The sequence below is a fragment of the Haemaphysalis longicornis genome, unplaced genomic scaffold (genome assembly GCF_048455015.1).
Source record: "Haemaphysalis longicornis isolate Haplotype H1 unplaced genomic scaffold, Haemaphysalis longicornis Haplotype H1 scaffold_10, whole genome shotgun sequence".
Taxonomy (NCBI): domain Eukaryota; kingdom Metazoa; phylum Arthropoda; class Arachnida; order Ixodida; family Ixodidae; genus Haemaphysalis; species Haemaphysalis longicornis.
In genome coordinates this window covers 73,333,731-73,358,444 of record NW_027526204.1, presented here as the reverse complement: position 1 = coordinate 73,358,444, position 24,714 = coordinate 73,333,731, and the positions used below count along the sequence as shown (strand labels likewise).

Genomic DNA, 24,714 nt, shown 5'->3' with positions numbered 1-24,714 from the left:
GGCAAGGGTTCCGCTGCCCCCCCCCCCCCCCCAAGTGCTTTTGCACACGGCCATAACAATGCACAGACACACGAGAATACTCCTTCGCGGTATCGCGAGAGTCGTCGAACATTGAGTCTGAGGTCAGAGAGGGGGCAAAGAAGGGGGCTCGGCGAGCGCAGTCGAAGGTTCACGGTTCATTGGGGTTACAGAGTTGCCCATAAGCACGAAGCCCCACACACCGGTATACCCTTTCGGTCCTGATTTTTTTATTTCAAGGAAAACAGTGTTTTATGTGTGTTTTCTTAAATTTGCGGGTCCCATAAGCCACCAAACGAAACATAGATCTGGAAGTTAAAGTAATAACAGATTTATTAATGAGGCAATTAATTAAGACATCTGGCAATTAAAAAAATAGCAGTGGCTTAGCTCGGCTATGCCAGGATATAAGTAGCGTGAGCTAAAGTTCAGCTGTTTATTCTTAGGTTTCCTGATTGTCTAGGATTAGCTGATTATCATGCTTACTGATCACATTGCAAGGTATTGCCCAACATGACCGCCCCTCAAGGCATTTCCCACATCCACACCCGAAGCTTACAAAAAACTGTGGCTGATTCCTCTGTCATACGAATCGATAAAACACGAAATGGAAATAGGCAGCGAAATCTGCAGCTGAGCATGATTTGTGGGTCGGCGGCTGTCTTGTGGGTGTGCTTGGCGAGCGACGTCCTGCTGGCGGGTCGCTTCGGCAAAGGTGTACTGGCGTCATTTTCGTGGCGGATATGACGTCAGTGAAATCTTGGTGTATCGCGACATAATACACTTTCGTGTTAAAATATAAAACCCGAAAACGAACCCAAAGTATCACATACTCTCTACTATTTACTGCTAAAGGTTGCTTCCCCGCAAGAACAACTTGTGTGCAGGGGTGCACTCTTTACAGGCCGTATGCTTCGTTGTATTGGCGTCGCTTCCGTGACGGATATGACGTCAGCGAAAGCTTCGTGTATCCGGGAATAAAACACTTTCGTGTTAAAACTGAAATAGTCATACTCCGGACACTTTAAGCTTTTACTCCGTTCCTTATCCAACTTAACTACATCTCATGTGCCCCACACAGTAAACGACCACATTTAAATTCTGCCTTCACTCGTGCACCGTAATCCTTAAAGGGGTCCTGAAATACCTTCCGCCGATGCGTGGATGTACATGTAACCAAATAAAGCAATGTATTAGCAATCTCCTCCCGCAAGAATTTTGTTAAAGCGATGAGTATTAGCTGAGAAATCGTAAATCAAAAACCGCGCATTATCGTCGCGCCGCGTTTCCTCCTCCTTTCAACTTACTCTCCGCTGTTGACGGCGAGCGAGCCTTCCCTCCTATGATGCTGCGCTCCTCGGCGGTGACGTACTTCCGCTATTGCGATGCTCACACTGCCGTCTGCTACGGGCAAGCTTTGTTGACACCATGAATCCCGCACTCCACTCAAGGCTGGAAAAGCGAACGAAAAATCTGGCCGCATGTGTGCGGCGGCCTGGCCTTGCCCTTTCGCGGTGTACGTTGCTGCAGAACTTTGCTATCGGCGGCACGTGACTTTTTATCGGCGGCGAACTCGCAGCCGCACGGGGAGGATTGTGCGCTCGCTCCCTTGGATGCACAGCGCACTGTTTATCCAAAAAGCGCCGTATCAGATGTGGCCCCGCTGGTGCCGGGTCTTATTTTTTCGCGGTGGCAATTCCTGCCGGCGGCATGTGAAAAAGACATTTTAAACCGATACAGAACCCGTGCACAAAACGCCAGTTCAGCTTGGGGCGACGCGTGGTGGAGAGCGGCAACGTTGGCAAAACATGCTCCGCCGCAGCTCTGAGATTTCTAGCGCTGGAGCGAGCGCCGATTCTTTGACAGTCTCAAACATCGGTTGCCCTGGCAACAAGGCACAAACCGCTCTAGAAGTCAGTTAAGGCCCAACCACATGCACGCGTAAAACCGGCGTACTCGCGTAACGACGTAAACCGGCATACGCGCGTAAGGAGCCGGCGTACTCCGGCATACGCCGAATGCATTGGTACGCGCCTTTTACGCCCAAGTCAGAACCCGCCAGATATCGACGTAAACTTTCAAGCGTACGGTGTTGACGTACACCTCTGGCGGTGATGTTATCGGCAGTCAGGTCGCATAACAAGACAGTGAATTGATAAATAAGCTAACTTCACTATTTATTATGCGATAAAACGAAGTAATTTGTAAAATACGGTGACCAAACAACCGGACAAAGCACGCGAAGCAACGAGCAACTATGGGAGCAAGGCAGTTTTACGCCAAATGTAGCGGAAGGGATTCGTTGGTTTTGTGCCTGCCAAGTATGCATACTAATCCTTAACGTTTTTTAATGTCCCGAGAACTGTTTTAGTTTTTTCTGTATTAAATATACGTATATTTGTGAGAATAGGCATTATTTGCTTTATTTGAGTTAAAATGTAGTTGAATTGGTCGCCACAAAGCTGAGTCCGAAGTAGTCGAGCACACTGCTCGGCGCATTGGTTTACGCGCGCGTTGCGGCGATATGTGGTTACTCGCCCTCTCCGACGTCGTCGGCCGGCGTAAAGGCAGCGGCGTATGCCGCCGCAGGCGTACGTCGTTGCGCGAGTACGTCGATTTTACGCGTGCATGTGGTTGGGCCTTTACAGTTGCGTGATCCCGGTTCAGCTTGGGGCCCCACTTCGCGGCATATGGGCACTGCAGGTATACTACTCACTCTCATTTGGAAGTGCGAGATGCGTTTGGAATTACAGGAGGCGATGGTGTGTGTGTTGTGGACGCCTTTGTTTCGCGATGAAATGCGACGTTGCGCTTCTGCGGGTGGAAGTGCTTCCCATGGTCTGGATTATCTTTCTCGAGCGGCGTACGACTCAACCCCGCATGGGGTATGTGCAGTGTGCGTGGCTAAAAGCCATCTCGGCTTGTGCGCCAGAGTTAAGTGACTTGCTGTTCGTCCCCGCAAACCGCGCGCGAGGTGAGTGCCGAATTTACGAGGGGCAGGAGGAGGCAATCCATCGTCTGTCAATCGCGGTTCGGACTTGCAACGCATGTTGTGACGTTGTGTTCGTTCGAAACGCATCTCTGGATTGTTTGGAAGTTGAATAAATGTATGCGTCAAACCGGGGCATTCGGCTCAGGGCGTTCTCTGCGATTGCAAGAAAGAAGTGCCACGGGGCTTCAACGCTTTCTTTATGGAACGTACTCAAGTAAGAGAATATCCATGTCGTGTTATGGCCCTGTTGCATTCAATACAAACGGTTAAGCGTTTGTTTACACTTGTTTCGTTTGTCGTAAAATCTCCAAGCACTCCGGCACTCCGCTGGCAGATCAGCCGGCGAGCCGACGCTGAGCAGACGACTCATCTCTTTGCCGGAAGTGCGTGAAAAAGCCGCCCAATAGCAGGATGTCTAGCTCATGACGAACATCTGGGAATCGATGACGTAGACATGTGAAGATGGCGGCGTCCAAAAACACGAAGGGAAGGGTGAGAAAAAAGCGACAAACTTTGCAACAAAAGTGTGAGCTTTCCGCTGCGCGTAAAATGGTAATACTTGGCACAGATGATGTTGACGACCCAATCTAACGATTGCGCTAGTCAATTTAGTGTGCTCAAAACGCCTTTCAGGGCCCCTTTAAGGTTTTGGGATGAGCGTACAACCCAGCTCTGCTTGAGCTGTGGGAGACAGAGAGAATAAATTTTTATTAGTCCAGTGGATGATGATGGGTCTCGCCCTGTAAAAGACATCCTTAGTCCAGGATTTTTTGGCTGTCCTCACTGAGGTCAGGGCTCTAGCCAGAACTTTCTTTCGGAGGGGGTTATGGGTAACCGGAGGGGAGAAGTTTTGCCGAAAGGAACACTAAGCCTCATTTACGCGCTGTCTGGAAAAACATTTCGGAGGGGGTTCCAATCCACAAACCCCTCATCTGTCTACGTTCCTGGCCCAGGTCACCAGGTTGAGCTTGGTATCCAGGTCCGGGCTGGCCAGGGAAGCTCTCCAATACTGCTCGAAGGTTGGGTTGTGGAGCGAGGGAAAATCTTGGGCGCATTGGCTTGTCTATACCACGTGGTATAGAGATCCAGGTTGGGATCAGTAAGCGCTGGGGGAAAGTTGTTGGGTGAGGAAGATAAGGTAAACCGGATGACCAGCACCAACTTGGTTGCCCAACAACGCCTCCAGCCTAGTCAGCACGGGCGTCGCATGGTGTACTGGAATAGGGGACCACTCCCAAATCACTAGGCTGCATTTATTAAAGCCCTCCAACAAAGGGCCTCCTTGATTATCAGTCCCGGATCGTCCGCGGGCTGCCCGAGACGTGATCCGGCGCTTTATTTTTTCATGCATTCCTATGAGGCTTCCGGTCCGAGGGCAGTCCTTGGACTGCCCGCGGACCGTCTAGGAAGAGTAAATCGAGGAGGCCCAACAATAGTTCCCACATGCCAATAGAGTTACGCATACTTGATCGGGATTGAGCAAGGCTCCTTGAACCGGTTACTCAAATTTGATGTCAATGCTTCAATCCAGCACATCCACACGATCAGGATCTACGTACGCTTGATATGCCACTGTTTCTACATTGTGGGGCGACGACTTCCCAATTTCCATTAACGAGGAATTTATAACGCTGTCGCTGTCGAACGTGCTGAGTGGAAGCCTCCTTCGCCATGTAGTTCATTTGGTACGCGTATACATCGTAGCGTAGCCCAAGAACCAGCCGTACTATGACCACTGCTCTCAAGGACGCGCTTTTCGTCCCTTTCTGCGTGACCGCCAGATCAGCGGTTCGAGGGATATATATTCTTGTTAGGCACCGGTCTTCTTCAGCTTCCGGATGCATGTCTTCGATGAACCACGGGATAGAAGAATACTCACCCGAGATAATCCACATTCATGGCTCATTGCCCAAAAGCATTGGCAGTCTTTTCCCTCCGTACAGCAAACCAGGATTTTAAAATTTTTCAAGGTTTTCGAGGAAAACGAAGGATTTAAGAAAATTAAGCACTTTCAAAGAAATTTCAAGAAATTTTGGATCAGGATTCAAGAAATTTTATTTCCGGGGCGGCTGACTTTCGGCGGCCGGGTCAGGGGACCCCGCCTCGACGACGGCAGTGGTAGAGCTCACGCTACCGCGGGACTGTTCACCCGAGGTGCGCGAGGTCGCTTGCGTTCCCTCGCCGGAACCCTTGGACGATGAGCCGCCTGCGGACGACTCCGCAGCAGGCGGCGCCGACGCCTCCCGAGCGTCTAGAGATGTAGACGCCGCCACCACGTCCTTCTGCACTTCGGCGGGGGGGCCCATTTCTCCCGCAGACTTCTCGCCCGAGCTCTTGCTCGTAGAGCCGCTCTTGCTGCCAGAGCCGCGGCCCGTGGAGCCCTTGCGGACCGAACCGGTAGACTCCGCAGGGGCCTGGTGCGTCTCCGCTGCAGCTGTAGGCGCGACCACTTCCCGCGGTGGCGGCTGGGGCACCCGCTTCGCGGGCGGCCGTCCGTATTCGCCAGGGGGCCTGCGTCCACGATTTGAAATTAGTTCGAGGTAGTGTCACTAGATAAGGGTACAGAGTATCGGCACTCTTTTTCTCCTGTTGTTCCGTGTCGCCACCATGGTCACTGGTCAGTTCGCATCATGCGACATTTGTCTACACTGCGATGGCTCATGGGGCTCATTGGTCAGTTCGCATCACGCGACGTTTGTCTACACTGCGACGGTTCATGGGGCTCATTGATCAGTTCGCATCACGCGACATTTGTCTACACTGCTACGGTTCATGGGGCTCATTGGTCAGTTCGCATCACGCGACATTTGTCGACACTGCGATGGTTCATGGGGCTCATTGGTCAGTTCGCATCACGCGACATTTGTCTACACTGCGACGGTTCATGGGGCTCATAGGTCAGTTCTCATCACGCGACATTTGTCTACACTGCGACGGTTCATGGGGCTCATTGGTCAGTTCGCATCACGCGACATTTGTCTACACTGCGACGGTTCATGGGGCTCATTGGTCAGTTCGCATCACGCGACATTTGTCTACACTGCGATGGTTCATGGGGCTCATTGGTCAGTTCGCATCACGCGACATTTGCCTACACTGCGACGGTTCATGGGGCTCATTGGTCAGTTCGCATCACGCGACATTTGTCTACACTGCGATGGTTCATGGGGCTCATTGGTCAGTTCGCATCACGCGACATTTGTCTACACTGCTACGGTTCATGGGGCTCATTGGTCAGTTCGCATCACGCGATATTTGTCTACACTGTGACGGTTCATGGGGCTCATTGGTCAGTTCGCATCACGCGACATTTGTCTACACTGCGATGGCTCATGGGGCTCATTGGTCAGTTCGCATCACGCGACATTTGCCTACACTGCGACGGTTCATGGGGCTCATTGGTCAATTCGCATCACGCGACATTTGTCTACACTGCGATGGTTCATGGGGCTCATTGGTCAGTTCGCATCACGCGACATTTGTCTACACTGCTACGGTTCATGGGGCTCATTGGTCAGTTCGCATCACGCGATATTTGTCTACACTGTGACGGTTCATTGGGCTCATTGGTCAGTTCGCATCATGCGACATTTGTCTACACTGCGATGGTTCATGGGGCTCATTGGTCAGTTCGCATCACGCGACATTTGTCTACACTGCGATGGTTCATGGGGCTCATTGGTCAGTTCGCATCACGCGACATTTGTCTACACTGCGATGGTTCATGGGGCTCATTGGTCAGTTCGCATCACGCGACATTTGTCTACACTGCGATGGTTCATGGGGCTCATTGGTCAGTTCGCATCACGCGACATTTGTCTACACTGCGATGGTTCATGTGGCTCATTGGTCAGTTCGCATCACGCGACATTTGCCTACACTGCGATGGCTCATGGGGCTCATTGGTCAGTTCGCATCACGCGACATTTGTCTACACTGCGACGGTTCATGGGGCTCATTGGTCAGTTCGCATCACGCGACATTTGTCTACACTGCGATGGCTCATGGGGCTCATTGGTCAGTTCGCATCACGCGACATTTGCCTACACTGCGACGGTTCATGGGTCTCATTGGTCAGTTCGCATCACGCGACATTTGTCTACACTGCGATGGTTCATGGGGCTCATTGGTCAGTTCGCATCACGCGACATTTGTCTACACTGCTACAGTTCATGGGGCTCATTGGTCAGTTCGCATCACGCGACATTTGTCTACACTGCGATGGCTCATGGGGCTCATTGGTCAGTTCGCATCACGCGACATTTGGGTACACTGCTACGGTTCATGGGGCTCATTGGTCAGTTCGCATCACGCGACATTTGTCTACACTGCGATGGTTCATGGGGCTCATTGGTCAGTTCGCATCACGCGATATTTGTCTACACTGTGACGGTTCATTGGGCTCATTGGTCAGTTTGCATCATGCGACATTTGTCTACACTGCGATGGTTCATGGGGCTCATTGGTCAGTTCGCATCACGCGACATTTGTCTACACTGCGATGGCTCATGGGGCTCATTGGTCAGTTCGCATCACGCGACATTTGTCTACACTGCGATGGTTCATGGGGCTCATTGGTCAGTTCGCATCACGCGACATTTGTCTACACTGCGATGGCTCATGGGGCTCATTGGTCAGTTCGCATCACGCGACATTTGTCTACACTGCGATGGTTCATGGGGCTCATTGGTCAGTTCACATCACGCGACATTTGTCTACACTGTGACGGTTCATGGGGCTCATTGGTCAGTTCGCATCACGCGACATTTGTCTACACTGCGATGGCTCATGGGGCTCATTGGTCAGTTCGCATCACGCGACATTTGCTACACTGCGACGGTTCATGGGGCTCATTGGTCAGTTCGCATCACGCGACATTTGTCTACACTGCGATGGTTCATGGGGCTCATTGGTCAGTTCGCATCACGCGACATTTGCCTACACTGCGATGGCTCATGGGGCTCATTGGTCAGTTCGCATCACGCGACATTTGTCTACACTGCGACGGTTCATGGGGCTCATTGGTCAGTTCGCATCACGCGACATTTGTCTACACTGCGATGGTTCATGGGGCTCATTGGTCAGTTCGCATCACGCGACATTTGCCTACACTGCGATGGCTCATGGGGCTCATTGGTCAGTTCGCATCACGCGACATTTGCCTACACTGCGACGGTTCATGGGTCTCATTGGTCAGTTCGCATCACGCGACATTTGTCTACACTGCGATGGTTCATGGGGCTCATTGGTCAGTTCGCATCACGCGACATTTGTCTACACTGCTACAGTTCATGGGGCTCATTGGTCAGTTCGCATCACGCGACATTTGTCTACACTGCGATGGCTCATGGGGCTCATTGGTCAGTTCGCATCACGCGACATTTGTCTACACTGCTACGGTTCATGGGGCTCATTGGTCAGTTCGCATCACGCGACATTTGTCTACACTGCGATGGCTCATGGGGCTCATTGGTCAGTTCGCATCACGCGACATTTGTCTACACTGCTACGGTTCATGGGGCTCATTGGTCAGTTCGCATCACGCGACATTTGTCTACACTGCTACAGTTCATGGGGCTCATTGGTCAGTTCGCATCACGCGACATTTGCCTACACTGCGATGGCTCATGGGGCTCATTGGTCAGTTCGCATCACGCGACATTTGTCTACACTGCGACGGTTCATGGGGCTCATTGGTCAGTTCGCATCACGCGACATTTGTCTACACTGCTACAGTTCATGGGGCTCATTGGTCAGTTCGCATCACGCGACATTTGCCTACACTGCGATGGCTCATGGGGCTCATTGGTCAGTTCGCATCACGCGACATTTGTCTACACTGCTACAGTTCATGGGGCTCATTGGTCAGTTCGCATCACGCGACATTTGCCTACACTGCGATGGCTCATGGGGCTCATTGGTCAGTTCGCATCACGCGACATTTGTCTACACTGCTACAGTTCATGGGGCTCATTGGTCAGTTCGCATCACGCGACATTTGCCTACACTGCGATGGCTCATGGGGCTCATTGGTCAGTTCGCATCACGCGACATTTGTCTACACTGCTACAGTTCATGGGGCTCATTGGTCAGTTCGCATCACGCGACATTTGCCTACACTGCGATGGCTCATGGGGCTCATTGGTCAGTTCGCATCACGCGACATTTGTCTACACTGCTACAGTTCATGGGGCTCATTGGTCAGTTCGCATCACGCGACATTTGCCTACACTGCGATGGCTCATGGGGCTCATTGGTCAGTTCGCATCACGCGACATTTGTCTACACTGCTACAGTTCATGGGGCTCATTGGTCAGTTCGCATCACGCGACATTTGCCTACACTGCGATGGCTCATGGGGCTCATTGGTCAGTTCGCATCACGCGACATTTGTCTACACTGCTACAGTTCATGGGGCTCATTGGTCAGTTCGCATCACGCGACATTTGCCTACACTGCGATGGCTCATGGGGCTCATTGGTCAGTTCGCATCACGCGACATTTGTCTACACTGCTACAGTTCATGGGGCTCATTGGTCAGTTCGCATCACGCGACATTTGCCTACACTGCGATGGCTCATGGGGCTCATTGGTCAGTTCGCATCACGCGACATTTGTCTACACTGCTACAGTTCATGGGGCTCATTGGTCAGTTCGCATCACGCGACATTTGCCTACACTGCGATGGCTCATGGGGCTCATTGGTCAGTTCGCATCACGCGACATTTGTCTACACTGCTACAGTTCATGGGGCTCATTGGTCAGTTCGCATCACGCGACATTTGCCTACACTGCGATGGCTCATGGGGCTCATTGGTCAGTTCGCATCACGCGACATTTGTCTACACTGCTACAGTTCATGGGGCTCATTGGTCAGTTCGCATCACGCGACATTTGCCTACACTGCGATGGCTCATGGGGCTCATTGGTCAGTTCGCATCACGCGACATTTGTCTACACTGCTACAGTTCATGGGGCTCATTGGTCAGTTCGCATCACGCGACATTTGCCTACACTGCGATGGCTCATGGGGCTCATTGGTCAGTTCGCATCACGCGACATTTGTCTACACTGCTACAGTTCATGGGGCTCATTGGTCAGTTCGCATCAATCGACATTTGCCTACACTGCGATGGCTCATGGGGCTCATTGGTCAGTTCGCATCACGCGACATTTGTCTACACTGCGACGGTTCATGGGGCTCATTGGTCAGTTCGCATCACGCGACATTTGTCTACACTGCGATGGTTCATGGGGCTCATTGGTCAGTTCGCATCACGCGACATTTGTCTACACTGCGATGGCTCATGGGGCTCATTGGTCAGTTCGCATCACGCGACATTTGTCTACACTGCTACAGTTCATGGGGCTCATTGGTCAGTTCGCATCACGCGACATTTGCCTACACTGCGATGGCTCATGGGGCTCATTGGTCAGTTCGCATCACGCGACATTTGTCTACACTGCTACAGTTCATGGGGCTCATTGGTCAGTTCGCATCACGCGACATTTGCCTACACTGCGATGGCTCATGGGGCTCATTGGTCAGTTCGCATCACGCGACATTTGTCTACACTGCTACAGTTCATGGGGCTCATTGGTCAGTTCGCATCACGCAACATTTGCCTACACTGCAATGGCTCATGGGGCTCATTGGTCAGTTCGCATCACGCGACATTTGTCTACACTGCGACGGTTCATGGGGCTCATTGGTCAGTTCGCATCACGCGACATTTGTCTACACTGCTACAGTTCATGGGGCTCATTGGTCAGTTCGCATCACGCGACATTTGTCTACACTGCGACGGTTCATGGGGCTCATTGGTCAGTTCGCATCACGCGACATTTGTCTACACTGCTACAGTTCATGGGGCTCATTGGTCAGTTCGCATCACGCGACATTTGCCTACACTGCGATGGCTCATGGGGCTCATTGGTCAGTTCGCATCACGCGACATTTGTCTACACTGCTACAGTTCATGGGGCTCATTGGTCAGTTCGCATCACGCGACATTTGCCTACACTGCGATGGCTCATGGGGCTCATTGGTCAGTTCGCATCACGCGACATTTGTCTACACTGCTACAGTTCATGGGGCTCATTGGTCAGTTCGCATCACGCGACATTTGCCTACACTGCGATGGCTCATGGGGCTCATTGGTCAGTTCGCATCACGCGACATTTGTCTACACTGCGACGGTTCATGGGGCTCATTGGTCAGTTCGCATCACGCGACATTTGTCTACACTGCTACAGTTCATGGGGCTCATTGGTCAGTTCGCATCACGCGACATTTGCCTACACTGCGATGGCTCATGGGGCTCATTGGTCAGTTCGCATCACGCGACATTTGTCTACACTGCGACGGTTCATGGGGCTCATTGGTCAGTTCGCATCACGCGACATTTGTCTACACTGCGATGGTTCATGGGGCTCATTGGTCAGTTCGCATCACGCGACATTTGCCTACACTGCGATGGCTCATGGGGCTCATTGGTCAGTTCGCATCACGCGACATTTGCCTACACTGCGACGGTTCATGGGTCTCATTGGTCAGTTCGCATCACGCGACATTTGTCTACACTGCGATGGTTCATGGGGCTCATTGGTCAGTTCGCATCACGCGACATTTGTCTACACTGCTACAGTTCATGGGGCTCATTGGTCAGTTCGCATCACGCGACATTTGTCTACACTGCGATGGCTCATGGGGCTCATTGGTCAGTTCGCATCACGCGACATTTGTCTACACTGCTACGGTTCATGGGGCTCATTGGTCAGTTCGCATCACGCGACATTTGTCTACACTGCGATGGTTCATGGGGCTCATTGGTCAGTTCGCATCACGCGACATTTGTCTACACTGCGATGGCTCATGGGGCTCATTGGTCAGTTCGCATCACGCGACATTTGCCTACACTGCGACGGTTCATGGGGCTCATTGGTCAGTTCGCATCACGCGACATTTGTCTACACTGCGATGGTTCATGGGGCTCATTGGTCAGTTCGCATCACGCGACATTTGTCTACACTGCTACGGTTCATGGGGCTCATTGGTCAGTTCACATCACGCGATATTTGTCTACACTGTGACGGTTCATGGGGCTCATTGGTCAGTTCGCATCATGCGACATTTGTCTACACTGCGATGGTTCATGGGGCTCATTGGTCAGTTCGCATCACGCGATATTTGTCTACACTGTGACGGTTCATGGGGCTCATTGGTCAGTTCGCATCACGCGACATTTGTCTACACTGCGATGGCTCATGGGGCTCATTGGTCAGTTCGCATCACGCGACATTTGTCTACACTGTGACGGTTCATGGGGCTCATTGGTCAGTTCGCATCACGCGACATTTGTCTACACTGCGATGGCTCATGGGGCTCATTGGTCAGTTCGCATCACGCGACATTTGCTACACTGCGACGGTTCATGGGGCTCATTGGTCAGTTCGCATCACGCGACATTTGTCTACACTGCGATGGTTCATGGGGCTCATTGGTCAGTTCGCATCACGCGACATTTGTCTACACTGCGATGGTTCATGGGGCTCATTGGTCAGTTCGCATCACGCGACATTTGCCTACACTGCGATGGCTCATGGGGCTCATTGGTCAGTTCGCATCACGCGACATTTGTCTACACTGCGACGGTTCATGGGGCTCATTGGTCAGTTCGCATCACGCGACATTTGTCTACACTGCGATGGCTCATGGGGCTCATTGGTCAGTTCGCATCACGCGACATTTGTCTACACTGCGATGGTTCATGGGGCTCATTGGTCAGTTCGCATCACGCGACATTTGTCTACACTGCGATGGTTCATGGGGCTCATTGGTCAGTTCGCATCACGCGACATTTGCCTACACTGCGATGGCTCATGGGGCTCATTGGTCAGTTCGCATCACGCGACATTTGTCTACACTGCTACAGTTCATGGGGCTCATTGGTCAGTTCGCATCACGCGACATTTGTCTACACTGCGATGGCTCATGGGGCTCATTGGTCAGTTCGCATCACGCGACATTTGTCTACACTGCGATGGCTCATGGGGCTCATTGGTCAGTTCGCATCACGCGACATTTGCCTACACTGCGACGGTTCATGGGGCTCATTGGTCAGTTCGCATCACACGACATTTGTCTACACTGCGATGGTTCATGGGGCTCATTGGTCAGTTCGCATCACGCGACATTTGTCTACACTGCTACGGTTCATGGGGCTCATTGGTCAGTTCACATCACGCGATATGTGTCTACACTGTGACGGTTCATGGGGCTCATTGGTCAGTTCGCATCATGCGACATTTGTCTACACTGCGATGGCTCATGGGGCTCATTGGTCAGTTCGCATCACGCGACATTTGTCTACACTGCTACAGTTCATGGGGCTCATTGGTCAGTTCGTATCACGCGACATTTGTCTACACTGCGATGGCTCATGGGGCTCATTGGTCAGTTCGCATCACGCGACATTTGTCTACACTGCGATGGCTCATGGGGCTCATTGGTCAGTTCGCATCACGCGACATTTGTCTACACTGCTACAGTTCATGGGGCTCATTGGTCAGTTCGCATCACGCGACATTTGTCTACACTGCGATGGCTCATGGGGCTCATTGGTCAGTTCGCATCACGCGACATTTGCCTACACTGCGATGGCTCATGGGGCTCATTGGTCAGTTCGCATCACGCGACATTTGTCTACACTGCGACGGTTCATGGGGCTCATTGGTCAGTTCGCATCACGCGACATTTGTCTACACTGCGATGGCTCATGGGGCTCATTGGTCAGTTCGCATCACGCGACATTTGTCTACACTGCGATGGTTCATGGGGCTCATTGGTCAGTTCGCATCACGCGACATTTGTCTACACTGCGATGGTTCATGGGGCTCATTGGTCAGTTCGCATCACGCGACATTTGCCTACACTGCGATGGCTCATGGGGCTCATTGGTCAGTTCGCATCACGCGACATTTGTCTACACTGCTACAGTTCATGGGGCTCATTGGTCAGTTCGCATCACGCGACATTTGTCTACACTGCGATGGCTCATGGGGCTCATTGGTCAGTTCGCATCACGCGACATTTGCCTACACTGCGATGGCTCATGGGGCTCATTGGTCAGTTCGCATCACGCGACATTTGTCTACACTGCGACGGTTCATGGGGCTCATTGGTCAGTTCGCATCACGCGACATTTGTCTACACTGCGATGGCTCATGGGGCTCATTGGTCAGTTCGCATCACGCGACATTTGTCTACACTGCGATGGTTCATGGGGCTCATTGGTCAGTTCGCATCACGCGACATTTGTCTACACTGCGATGGTTCATGGGGCTCATTGGTCAGTTCGCATCACGCGACATTTGCCTACACTGCGATGGCTCATGGGGCTCATTGGTCAGTTCGCATCACGCGACATTTGTCTACACTGCTACAGTTCATGGGGCTCATTGGTCAGTTCGCATCACGCGACATTTGTCTACACTGCGATGGCTCATGGGGCTCATTGGTCAGTTCGCATCACGCGACATTTGTCTACACTGCGATGGCTCATGGGGCTCATTGGTCAGTTCGCATCACGCGACATTTGTCTACACTGCGATGGCTCATGGGGCTCATTGGTCAGTTCGCATCACGCGACATTTGTCTACACTGCGATGGCTCATGGGGCTCATTGGTCAGTTCGCATCACGCGACATTTGTCTACACTGCTACAGTTCATGGGGCTCATTGGTCAGTTCGCATCACGCGACATTTGTCTACACTGCGATGGCTCATGGGGCTCATTGGTCAGTTCGCATCACGCGACATTTGTCTACACTGCGATGGCTCATGGGGCTCATTGGTCAGTTCGCATCACGCGACATTTGTCTACACTGCGATGGTTCATGGGGCTCATTGGTCAGTTCGCATCACGCGACATTTGTCTACACTGCGATGGTTCATGGGGCTCATTGGTCAGTTCGCATCACGCGACATTTGTCTACACTGTGATGGCTCATGGGGCTCATTGGTCAGTTCGCATCACGCGACATTTGCCTACACTGCGACGGTTCATGGGGCTCATTGGTCAGTTCGCATCACACGACATTTGTCTACACTGCGATGGTTCATGGGGCTCATTGGTCAGTTCGCATCACGCGACATTTGTCTACACTGCTACGGTTCATGGGGCTCATTGGTCAGTTCACATCACGCGATATGTGTCTACACTGTGACGGTTCATGGGGCTCATTGGTCAGTTCGCATCATGCGACATTTGTCTACACTGCGATGGCTCATGGGGCTCATTGGTCAGTTCGCATCACGCGACATTTGTCTACACTGCTACAGTTCATGGGGCTCATTGGTCAGTTCGCATCACGCGACATTTGTCTACACTGCGATGGCTCATGGGGCTCATTGGTCAGTTCGCATCACGCGACATTTGTCTACACTGCGATGGCTCATGGGGCTCATTGGTCAGTTCGCATCACGCGACATTTGTCTACACTGCTACAGTTCATGGGGCTCATTGGTCAGTTCGCATCACGCGACATTTGTCTACACTGCGACGGTTCATGGGGCTCATTGGTCAGTTCGCATCACGCGACATTTGTCTACACTGCGATGGCTCATGGGGCTCATTGGTCAGTTCGCATCACGCGACATTTGTCTACACTGCGATGGTTCATGGGGCTCATTGGTCAGTTCGCATCACGCGACATTTGTCTACACTGCGATGGTTCATGGGGCTCATTGGTCAGTTCGCATCACGCGACATTTGCCTACACTGCGATGGCTCATGGGGCTCATTGGTCAGTTCGCATCACGCGACATTTGTCTACACTGCTACAGTTCATGGGGCTCATTGGTCAGTTCGCATCACGCGACATTTGTCTACACTGCGATGGCTCATGGGGCTCATTGGTCAGTTCGCATCACGCGACATTTGTCTACACTGCAATGGCTCATGGGGCTCACTGGTCAGTTCGCATCACGCGACATTTGCCTACACTGCGACGGTTCATGGGGCTCATTGGTCAGTTCGCATCACACGACATTTGTCTACACTGCGATGGTTCATGGGGCTCATTGGTCAGTTCGCATCACGCGACATTTGTCTACACTGCTACGGTTCATGGGGCTCATTGGTCAGTTCACATCACGCGATATGTGTCTACACTGTGACGGTTCATGGGGCTCATTGGTCAGTTCGCATCATGCGACATTTGTCTACACTGCGATGGTTCATGGGGCTCATTGGTCAGTTCGCATCACGCGATATTTGTCTACACTGTGATGGTTCATGGGGCTCATTGGTCAGTTCGCATCACGCGACATTTGTCTACACTGCGATGGCTCATGGGGCTCATTGGTCAGTTCGCATCACGCGACATTTGTCTACACTGCGATGGTTCATGGGGCTCATTGGTCAGTTCGCATCACGCGACATTTGTCTACACTGCGATGGCTCATGGGGCTCATTGGTAAGTTCGCATCACGCGACATTTGTCTACACTGCGATGGTTCATGGGGCTCATTGGTCAGTTCGCATCACGCGACATTTGTCTACACTGTGATGGTTCATGGGGCTCATTGGTCAGTTCGCATCACGCGACATTTGTCTACACTGCGATGGCTCATGGGGCTCATTGGTCAGTTCGCATCACGCGACATTTGCTACACTGCGACGGTTCATGGGGCTCATTGGTCAGTTCGCATCACGCGACATTTGTCTACACTGCGATGGTTCATGGGGCTCATTGGTCAGTTCGCATCACGCGACATTTGCCTACACTGCGATGGCTCATGGGGCTCATTGGTCAGTTCGCATCACGCGACATTTGTCTTCACTGCGACGGTTCATGGGGCTCATTGGTCAGTTCGCATCACGCGACATTTGTCTACACTGCGATGGCTCATGGGGCTCATTGGTCAGTTCGCATCACGCGACATTTGCCTACACTGCGACGGTTCATGGGTCTCATTGGTCAGTTCGCATCACGCGACATTTGTCTACACTGCGATGGTTCATGGGGCTCATTGGTCAGTTCGCATCACGCGACATTTGTCTACACTGCGATGGCTCATGGGGCTCATTGGTCAGTTCGCATCACGCGACATTTGTCTACACTGCTACGGTTCATGGGGCTCATTGGTCAGTTCGCATCACGCGACATTTGTCTACACTGCGATGGTTCATGGGGCTCATTGGTCAGTTCGCATCACGCGACATTTGTCTACACTGCGATGGCTCATGGGGCTCATTGGTCAGTTCGCATCACGCGACATTTGCCTACACTGCGACGGTTCATGGGGCTCATTGGTCAGTTCGCATCACGCGACATTTGTCTACACTGCTACGGTTCATGGGGCTCATTGGTCAGTTCACATCACGCGATATTTGTCTACACTGTGACGGTTCATGGGGCTCATTGGTCAGTTCGCATCATGCGACATTTGTCTACACTGCGATGGTTCATGGGGCTCATTGGTCAGTTCGCATCACGCGATATTTGTCTACACTGTGACGGTTCATGGGGCTCATTGGTCAGTTCGCATCACGCGACATTTGTCTACACTGCGATGGCTCATGGGGCTCATTGGTCAGTTCGCATCACGCGACATTTGTCTACACTGTGACGGTTCATGGGGCTCATTGGTCAGTTCGCATCACGCGACATTTGTCTACACTGCGATGGCTCATGGGGCTCATTGGTCAGTTCGCATCACGCGACATTTGCTACACTGCGACGGTTCATGGGGCTCATTGGTCAGTTCGCATCACGCGACATTTGTCTACACTGCGATGGTTCATGGGGCTCATTGGTCAGTTCGCATCACGCGACATTTGTCTACACTGCTAGGGTTCATGGGGCTCATTGGTCAGTTCGCATCACGCGACATTTGTCTACACTGTGATGGTTCATGGGGCTCATTGGTCAGTTCGCATCATGCGACATTTGTCTACACTGCGATGGTTCATGGGGCTCATTGGTCAGTTCGCATCACGCGATATTTGTCTACACTGTGACGGTTCATGGGGTCATTGGTCAGATCGCATCATGCGACATTTGTCTACACTGCGACGGTTCATGGGGCTCATTGGTCAGTTCGCATCATGCGACATTTGTCTACACTGCGATGGTTCATGGGGCTCATTGGTCAGTTCGCATCACGCGACATTTGTCTACACTGCGATGGCTCATGGGGCTCATTGGTCAGTTCGCATCACGCGACATTTGCCTACACTGCGACGGTTCATGGGGCTCATTGGTCAGTTCGCATCACGCGACATTTGTCTACACTGCGACGGTTCATGGGGCTCATTGGTCCGTTCGCATCACGCGACATTTGTCTACACTGCTACGGTTCATGGGGCTCATTGGTCAGTTCGCATCACGCGACATTTGCCTACACTGCGATGGTTCATGGGGCTCATTGGTCAGTTCGCATCACGCGACATTTGCCTACACTGCGATGGCTCATGGGGCTCATTGGTCAGTTCGCATCACGCGACATTTGTCTACACTGCGACGGTTCATGGGGCTCATTGGTCAGTTCGCATCACGCGACATTTGTCTACACTGCGATGGCTCATGGGGCTCATTGGTCAGTTCGCATCACGCGACATTTGCCTACACTGCGACGGTTCATGGGTCTCATTGGTCAGTTCGCATCACGCGACATTTGTCTACACTGCGATGGTTCATGGGGCTCATTGGTCAGTTCGCATCACGCGACATTTGTCTACACTGCGATGGTTCATGGGGCTCATTGGTCAGTTCGCATCACGCGACATTTGTCTACACTGCGATGGTTCATGGGGCTCATTGGTCAGTTCGCATCACGCGACATTTGTCTACACTGCGATGGTTCATGGGGCTCATTGGTCAGTTCGCATCACGCGACATTTGTCTACACTGCGATGGTTCATGGGGCTCATTGGTCAGTTCGCATCACGCGACATTTGCCTACACTGCGATGGCTCATGGGGCTCATTGGTCAGTTCGCATCACGCGACATTTGTCTACACTGCGACGGTTCATGGGGCTCATTGGTCAGTTCGCATCACGCGACATTTGTCTACACTGCGATGGCTCATGGGGCTCATTGGTCAGTTCGCATCACGCGACATTTGCCTACACTGCGACGGTTCATGGGTCTCATTGGTCAGTTCGCATCACGCGACATTTGTCTACACTGCGATGGTTCATGGGGCTCATTGGTCAGTTCGCATCACGCGACATTTGTCTACACTGCGATGGTTCATGGGGCTCATTGGTCAGTTCGCATCACGCGACATTTGCCTACACTGCGACGGTTCATGGGGCTCATTGGTCAGTTCACATCACGCGACATTTGTCTACACTGCTACTGTTCATGGGGCTCATTGGTCAGTTCGCATCACGCGACATTTGTCTACACTGCGATGGTTCATGGGGCTCATTGGTCAGTTCGCATCATGCGACATTTGTCTACACTGCGATGGTTCATGGGGCTCATTGGTCAGTTCGCATCACGCGATATTTGTCTACACTGTGACGGTTCATGGGGTCATTGGTCAGATCGCATCATGCGACATTTGTCTACACTGCGATGGTTCATGGGGCTCATTGGTCAGTTCGCATCACGCGACATTTGTCTACACTGCGATGGTTCATGGGGCTCATTGGTCAGTTCGCATCACGCGACATTTGTCTACACTGCGATGGTTCATGGGGCTCATTGGTCAGTTCGCATCACGCGACATTTGTCTACACTGCGATGGTTCATGGGGCTCATTGGTCAGTTCGCATCACGCGACATTTGCCTACACTGCGACGGTTCATGGGGCTCATTGGTCAGTTCACATCACGCGACATTTGTCTACACTGCTACTGTTCATGGGGCTCATTGGTCAGTTCGCATCACGCGACATTTGTCTACACTGTGATGGTTCATGGGGCTCATTGGTCAGTTCGCATCATGCGACATTTGTCTACACTGCGATGGTTCATGGGGCTCATTGGTCAGTTCGCATCACGCGATATTTGTCTACACTGTGACGGTTCATGGGGTCATTGGTCAGATCGCATCATGCGACATTTGTCTACACTGCGACGGTTCATGGGGCTCATTGGTCAGTTCGCATCATGCGACATTTGTCTACACTGCGATGGTTCATGGGGCTCATTGGTCAGTTCGCATCACGCGACATTTGTCTACACTGCGATGGCTCATGGGGCTCATTGGTCAGTTCGCATCACGCGACATTTGCCTACACTGCGACGGTTCATGGGGCTCATTGGTCAGTTCGCATCACGCGACATTTGTCTACACTGCGACGGTTCATGGGGCTCATTGGTCCGTTCGCATCACGCGACATTTGTCTACACTGCTACGGTTCATGGGGCTCATTGGTCAGTTCGCATCACGCGATATTTGTCTACACTGTGACGGTTCATTGGGCTCATTGGTCAGTTCGCATCATGCGACATTTGTCTACACTGCGATGGTTCATGGGGCTCATTGGTCAGTTCGCATCACGCGACATTTGTCTACACTGCGATGGTTCATGGGGCTCATTGGTCAGTTCGCATCACGCGACATTTGTCTACACTGCGATGGTTCATGGGGCTCATTGGTCAGTTCGCATCACGCGACATTTGTCTACACTGCGATGGTTCATGGGGCTCATTGGTCAGTTCGCATCACGCGACATTTGTCTACACTGCGATGGTTCATGGGGCTCATTGGTCAGTTCGCATCACGCGACATTTGCCTACACTGCGATGGCTCATGGGGCTCATTGGTCAGTTCGCATCACGCGACATTTGTCTACACTGCGACGGTTCATGGGGCTCATTGGTCAGTTCGCATCACGCGACATTTGTCTACACTGCGACGGTTCATGGGGCTCATTGGTCAGTTCGCATCACGCGACATTTGCCTACACTGCGATGGCTCATGGGGCTCATTGGTCAGTTCGCATCACGCGACATTTGTCTACACTGCGACGGTTCATGGGGCTCATTGGTCAGTTCGCATCACGCGACATTTGTCTACACTGCGATGGCTCATGGGGCTCATTGGTCAGTTCGCATCACGCGACATTTGCCTACACTGCGACGGTTCATGGGTCTCATTGGTCAGTTCGCATCACGCGACATTTGTCTACACTGCGATGGTTCATGGGGCTCATTGGTCAGTTCGCATCACGCGACATTTGTCTACACTGCGATGGTTCATGGGGCTCATTGGTCAGTTCGCATCACGCGACATTTGCCTACACTGCGACGGTTCATGGGGCTCATTGGTCAGTTCACATCACGCGACATTTGTCTACACTGCGATGGTTCATGGGGCTCATTGGTCAGTTCGCATCATGCGACATTTGTCTACACTGCGATGGTTGATGGGGCTCATTTGTCAGTTCGCATCACGCGACATTTGTCTACACTGCGATGGTTCATGGGGCTCATTGGTCAGTTCGCATCATGCGACATTTGTCTACACTGCGATGGTTGATGGGGCTCATTTGTCAGTTCGCATCACGCGACATTTGTCTACACTGCGATGGTTGATGGGGCTCATTGGTCAGTTCGCATCACGCGACATTTGCCTACACTGCGACGGTTCATGGGGCTCATTGGTCAGTTCGCATCACGCGACATTTGCCTACACTGCGACGGTTCATGGGGCTCATTGGTCAGTTCGCATCACGCGACATTTGTCTACACTGCGATGGTTCATGGGGCTCATTGGTCAGTTCGCATCATGCGACATTTGTCTACACTGCGATGGTTGATGGGGCTCATTGGTCAGTTCGCATCACGCGACATTTGCCTACACTGCGACGGTTCATGGGGCTCATTGGTCAGTTCGCATCACGCGACATTTGCCTACACTGCGATGGTTCATGGGGCTCATTGGTCAGTTCGCATCACGCGACATTTGCCTACACTGCGACGGTTCATGGGGCTCATTGGTCAGTTCGCATCACGCGACATTTGTCTACACTGCGATGGTTCATGGGGCTCATTGGTCAGTTCGCATCATGCGACATTTGTCTACACTGCGATGGTTGATGGGGCTCATTTGTCAGTTCGCATCACGCGACATTTGTCTACACTGCGATGGTTCATGGGGCTCATTGGTCAGTTCGCATCATGCGACATTTGTCTACACTGCGATGGTTGATGGGGCTCATTTGTCAGTTCGCATCACGCGACATTTGTCTACACTGCGATGGTTGATGGGGCTCATTGGTCAGTTCGCATCACGCGACATTTGCCTACACTGCGACGGTTCATGGGGCTCATTGGTCAGTTCACATCACGCGACATTTGTCTACACTGCTACTGTTCATGGGGCTCATTGGTCAGTTCGCATCACGCGACATTTGTCTACACTGCGATGGTTCATGGGGCTCATTGGTCAGTTCGCATCATGCGACATTTGTCTACACTGCGATGGTTGATGGGGCTCATTTGTCAGTTCGCATCACGCGACATTTGTCTACACTGCGATGGTTGATGGGGCTCATTGGTCAGTTCGCATCACGCGACATTTGCCTACACTGCGACGGTTCATGGGGCTCATTGGTCAGTTCACATCACGCGACATTTGTCTACACTGCTACTGTTCATGGGGCTCATTGGTCAGTTCGCATCACGCGACATTTGTCTACACTGCGATGGTTCATGGGGCTCATTGGTCAGTTCGCATCATGCGACATTTGTCTACACTGCGATGGTTGATGGGGCTCATTTGTCAGTTCGCATCACGCGACATTTGTCTACACTGCGATGGTTCATGGGGCTCATTGGTCAGTTCGCATCATGCGACATTTGTCTACACTGCGATGGTTGATGGGGCTCATTTGTCAGTTCGCATCACGCGACATTTGTCTACACTGCGATGGTTGATGGGGCTCATTGGTCAGTTCGCATCACGCGACATTTGCCTACACTGCGACGGTTCATGGGGCTCATTGGTCAGTTCACATCACGCGACATTTGTCTACACTGCTACTGTTCATGGGGCTCATTGGTCAGTTCGCATCACGCGACATTTGTCTACACTGCGATGGTTCATGGGGCTCATTGGTCAGTTCGCATCATGCGACATTTGTCTACACTGCGATGGTTGATGGGGCTCATTTGTCAGTTCGCATCACGCGACATTTGTCTACACTGCGATGGTTCATGGGGCTCATTGGTCAGTTCGCATCATGCGACATTTGTCTACACTGCGATGGTTGATGGGGCTCATTTGTCAGTTCGCATCACGCGACATTTGTCTACACTGCGATGGTTCATGGGGCTCATTGGTCAGTTCGCATCACGCGACATTTGCCTACACTGCGACGGTTCATGGGGCTCATTGGTCAGTTCACATCACGCGACATTTGTCTACACTGCTACTGTTCATGGGGCTCATTGGTCAGTTCGCATCACGCGACATTTGTCTACACTGCGATGGTTCATGGGGCTCATTGGTCAGTTCGCATCATGCGACATTTGTCTACACTGCGATGGTTGATGGGGCTCATTTGTCAGTTCGCATCACGCGACATTTGTCTACACTGCGATGGTTCATGGGGCTCATTGGTCAGTTCGCATCATGCGACATTTGTCTACACTGCGATGGTTCATGGGGCTCATTGGTCAGTTCGCATCATGCGACATTTGTCTACACTGCGATGGTTGATGGGGCTCATTTGTCAGTTCGCATCACGCGACATTTGTCTACACTGCGATGGTTCATGGGGCTCATTGGTCAGTTCGCATCACGCGACATTTGCCTACACTGCGACGGTTCATGGGGCTCATTGGTCAGTTCACATCACGCGACATTTGTCTACACTGCTACTGTTCATGGGGCTCATTGGTCAGTTCGCATCACGCGACATTTGTCTACACTGCGATGGTTCATGGGGCTCATTGGTCAGTTCGCATCATGCGACATTTGTCTACACTGCGATGGTTGATGGGGCTCATTTGTCAGTTCGCATCACGCGACATTTGTCTACACTGCGATGGTTCATGTGGCTCATTGGTCAGTTCGCATCATGCGACATTTGTCTACACTGCGATGGTTCATGGGGCTCATTGGTCAGTTCGCATCATGCGACATTTGTCTACACTGCGATGGTTGATGGGGCTCATTTGTCAGTTCGCATCACGCGACATTTGTCTACACTGTGACGGTTCATGGGGCTCATTGGTCAGTTCGCATCACGCGACATTTGTCTACACTGCGATGGTTCATGGGGCTCATTGGTCAGTTCACATCACGCGACATTTGTCTACACTGCTACTGTTCATGGGGCTCATTGGTCAGTTCGCATCACGCGACATTTGTCTACACTGCGATGGTTCATGGGGCTCATTGGTCAGTTCACATCACGCGACATTTGTCTACACTGCGATGGTTGATGGGGCTCATTTGTCAGTTCGCATCACGCGACATTTGTCTACACTGTGACGGTTCATGGGGCTCATTGGTCAGTTCGCATCACGCGACATTTGTCTACACTGCGATGGTTCATGGGGCTCATTGGTCAGTTCGCATCATGCGACATTTGTCTACACTGCGATGGCTCATGGGGCTCATTGGTCAGTTCGCATCACGCGACATTTGCCTACACTGCGACGGTTCATGGGGCTCATTTGTCAGTTCGCATCACGCGACATTTGTCTACACTGCGATGGTTGATGGGGCTCAT

The 24,714-nt window shown here is 52.0% G+C and overlaps 1 protein-coding gene across 1 annotated transcript in view; it reads right to left on the bottom strand.

The window, feature by feature from the left end:
• Positions 1 to 5,064: 5,064 nt before the first annotated feature.
• Positions 5,065 to 24,714, bottom strand: part of LOC144159898 (uncharacterized) — a 45,751-nt gene continuing 26,101 nt past the window's right edge. The window contains exon 3 of the mRNA XM_077691553.1: positions 5,065 to 5,521. Coding sequence (XP_077547679.1) covers positions 5,065 to 5,521 — 457 coding nt within the window. The remainder of the gene's footprint in view (positions 5,522 to 24,714) is intronic.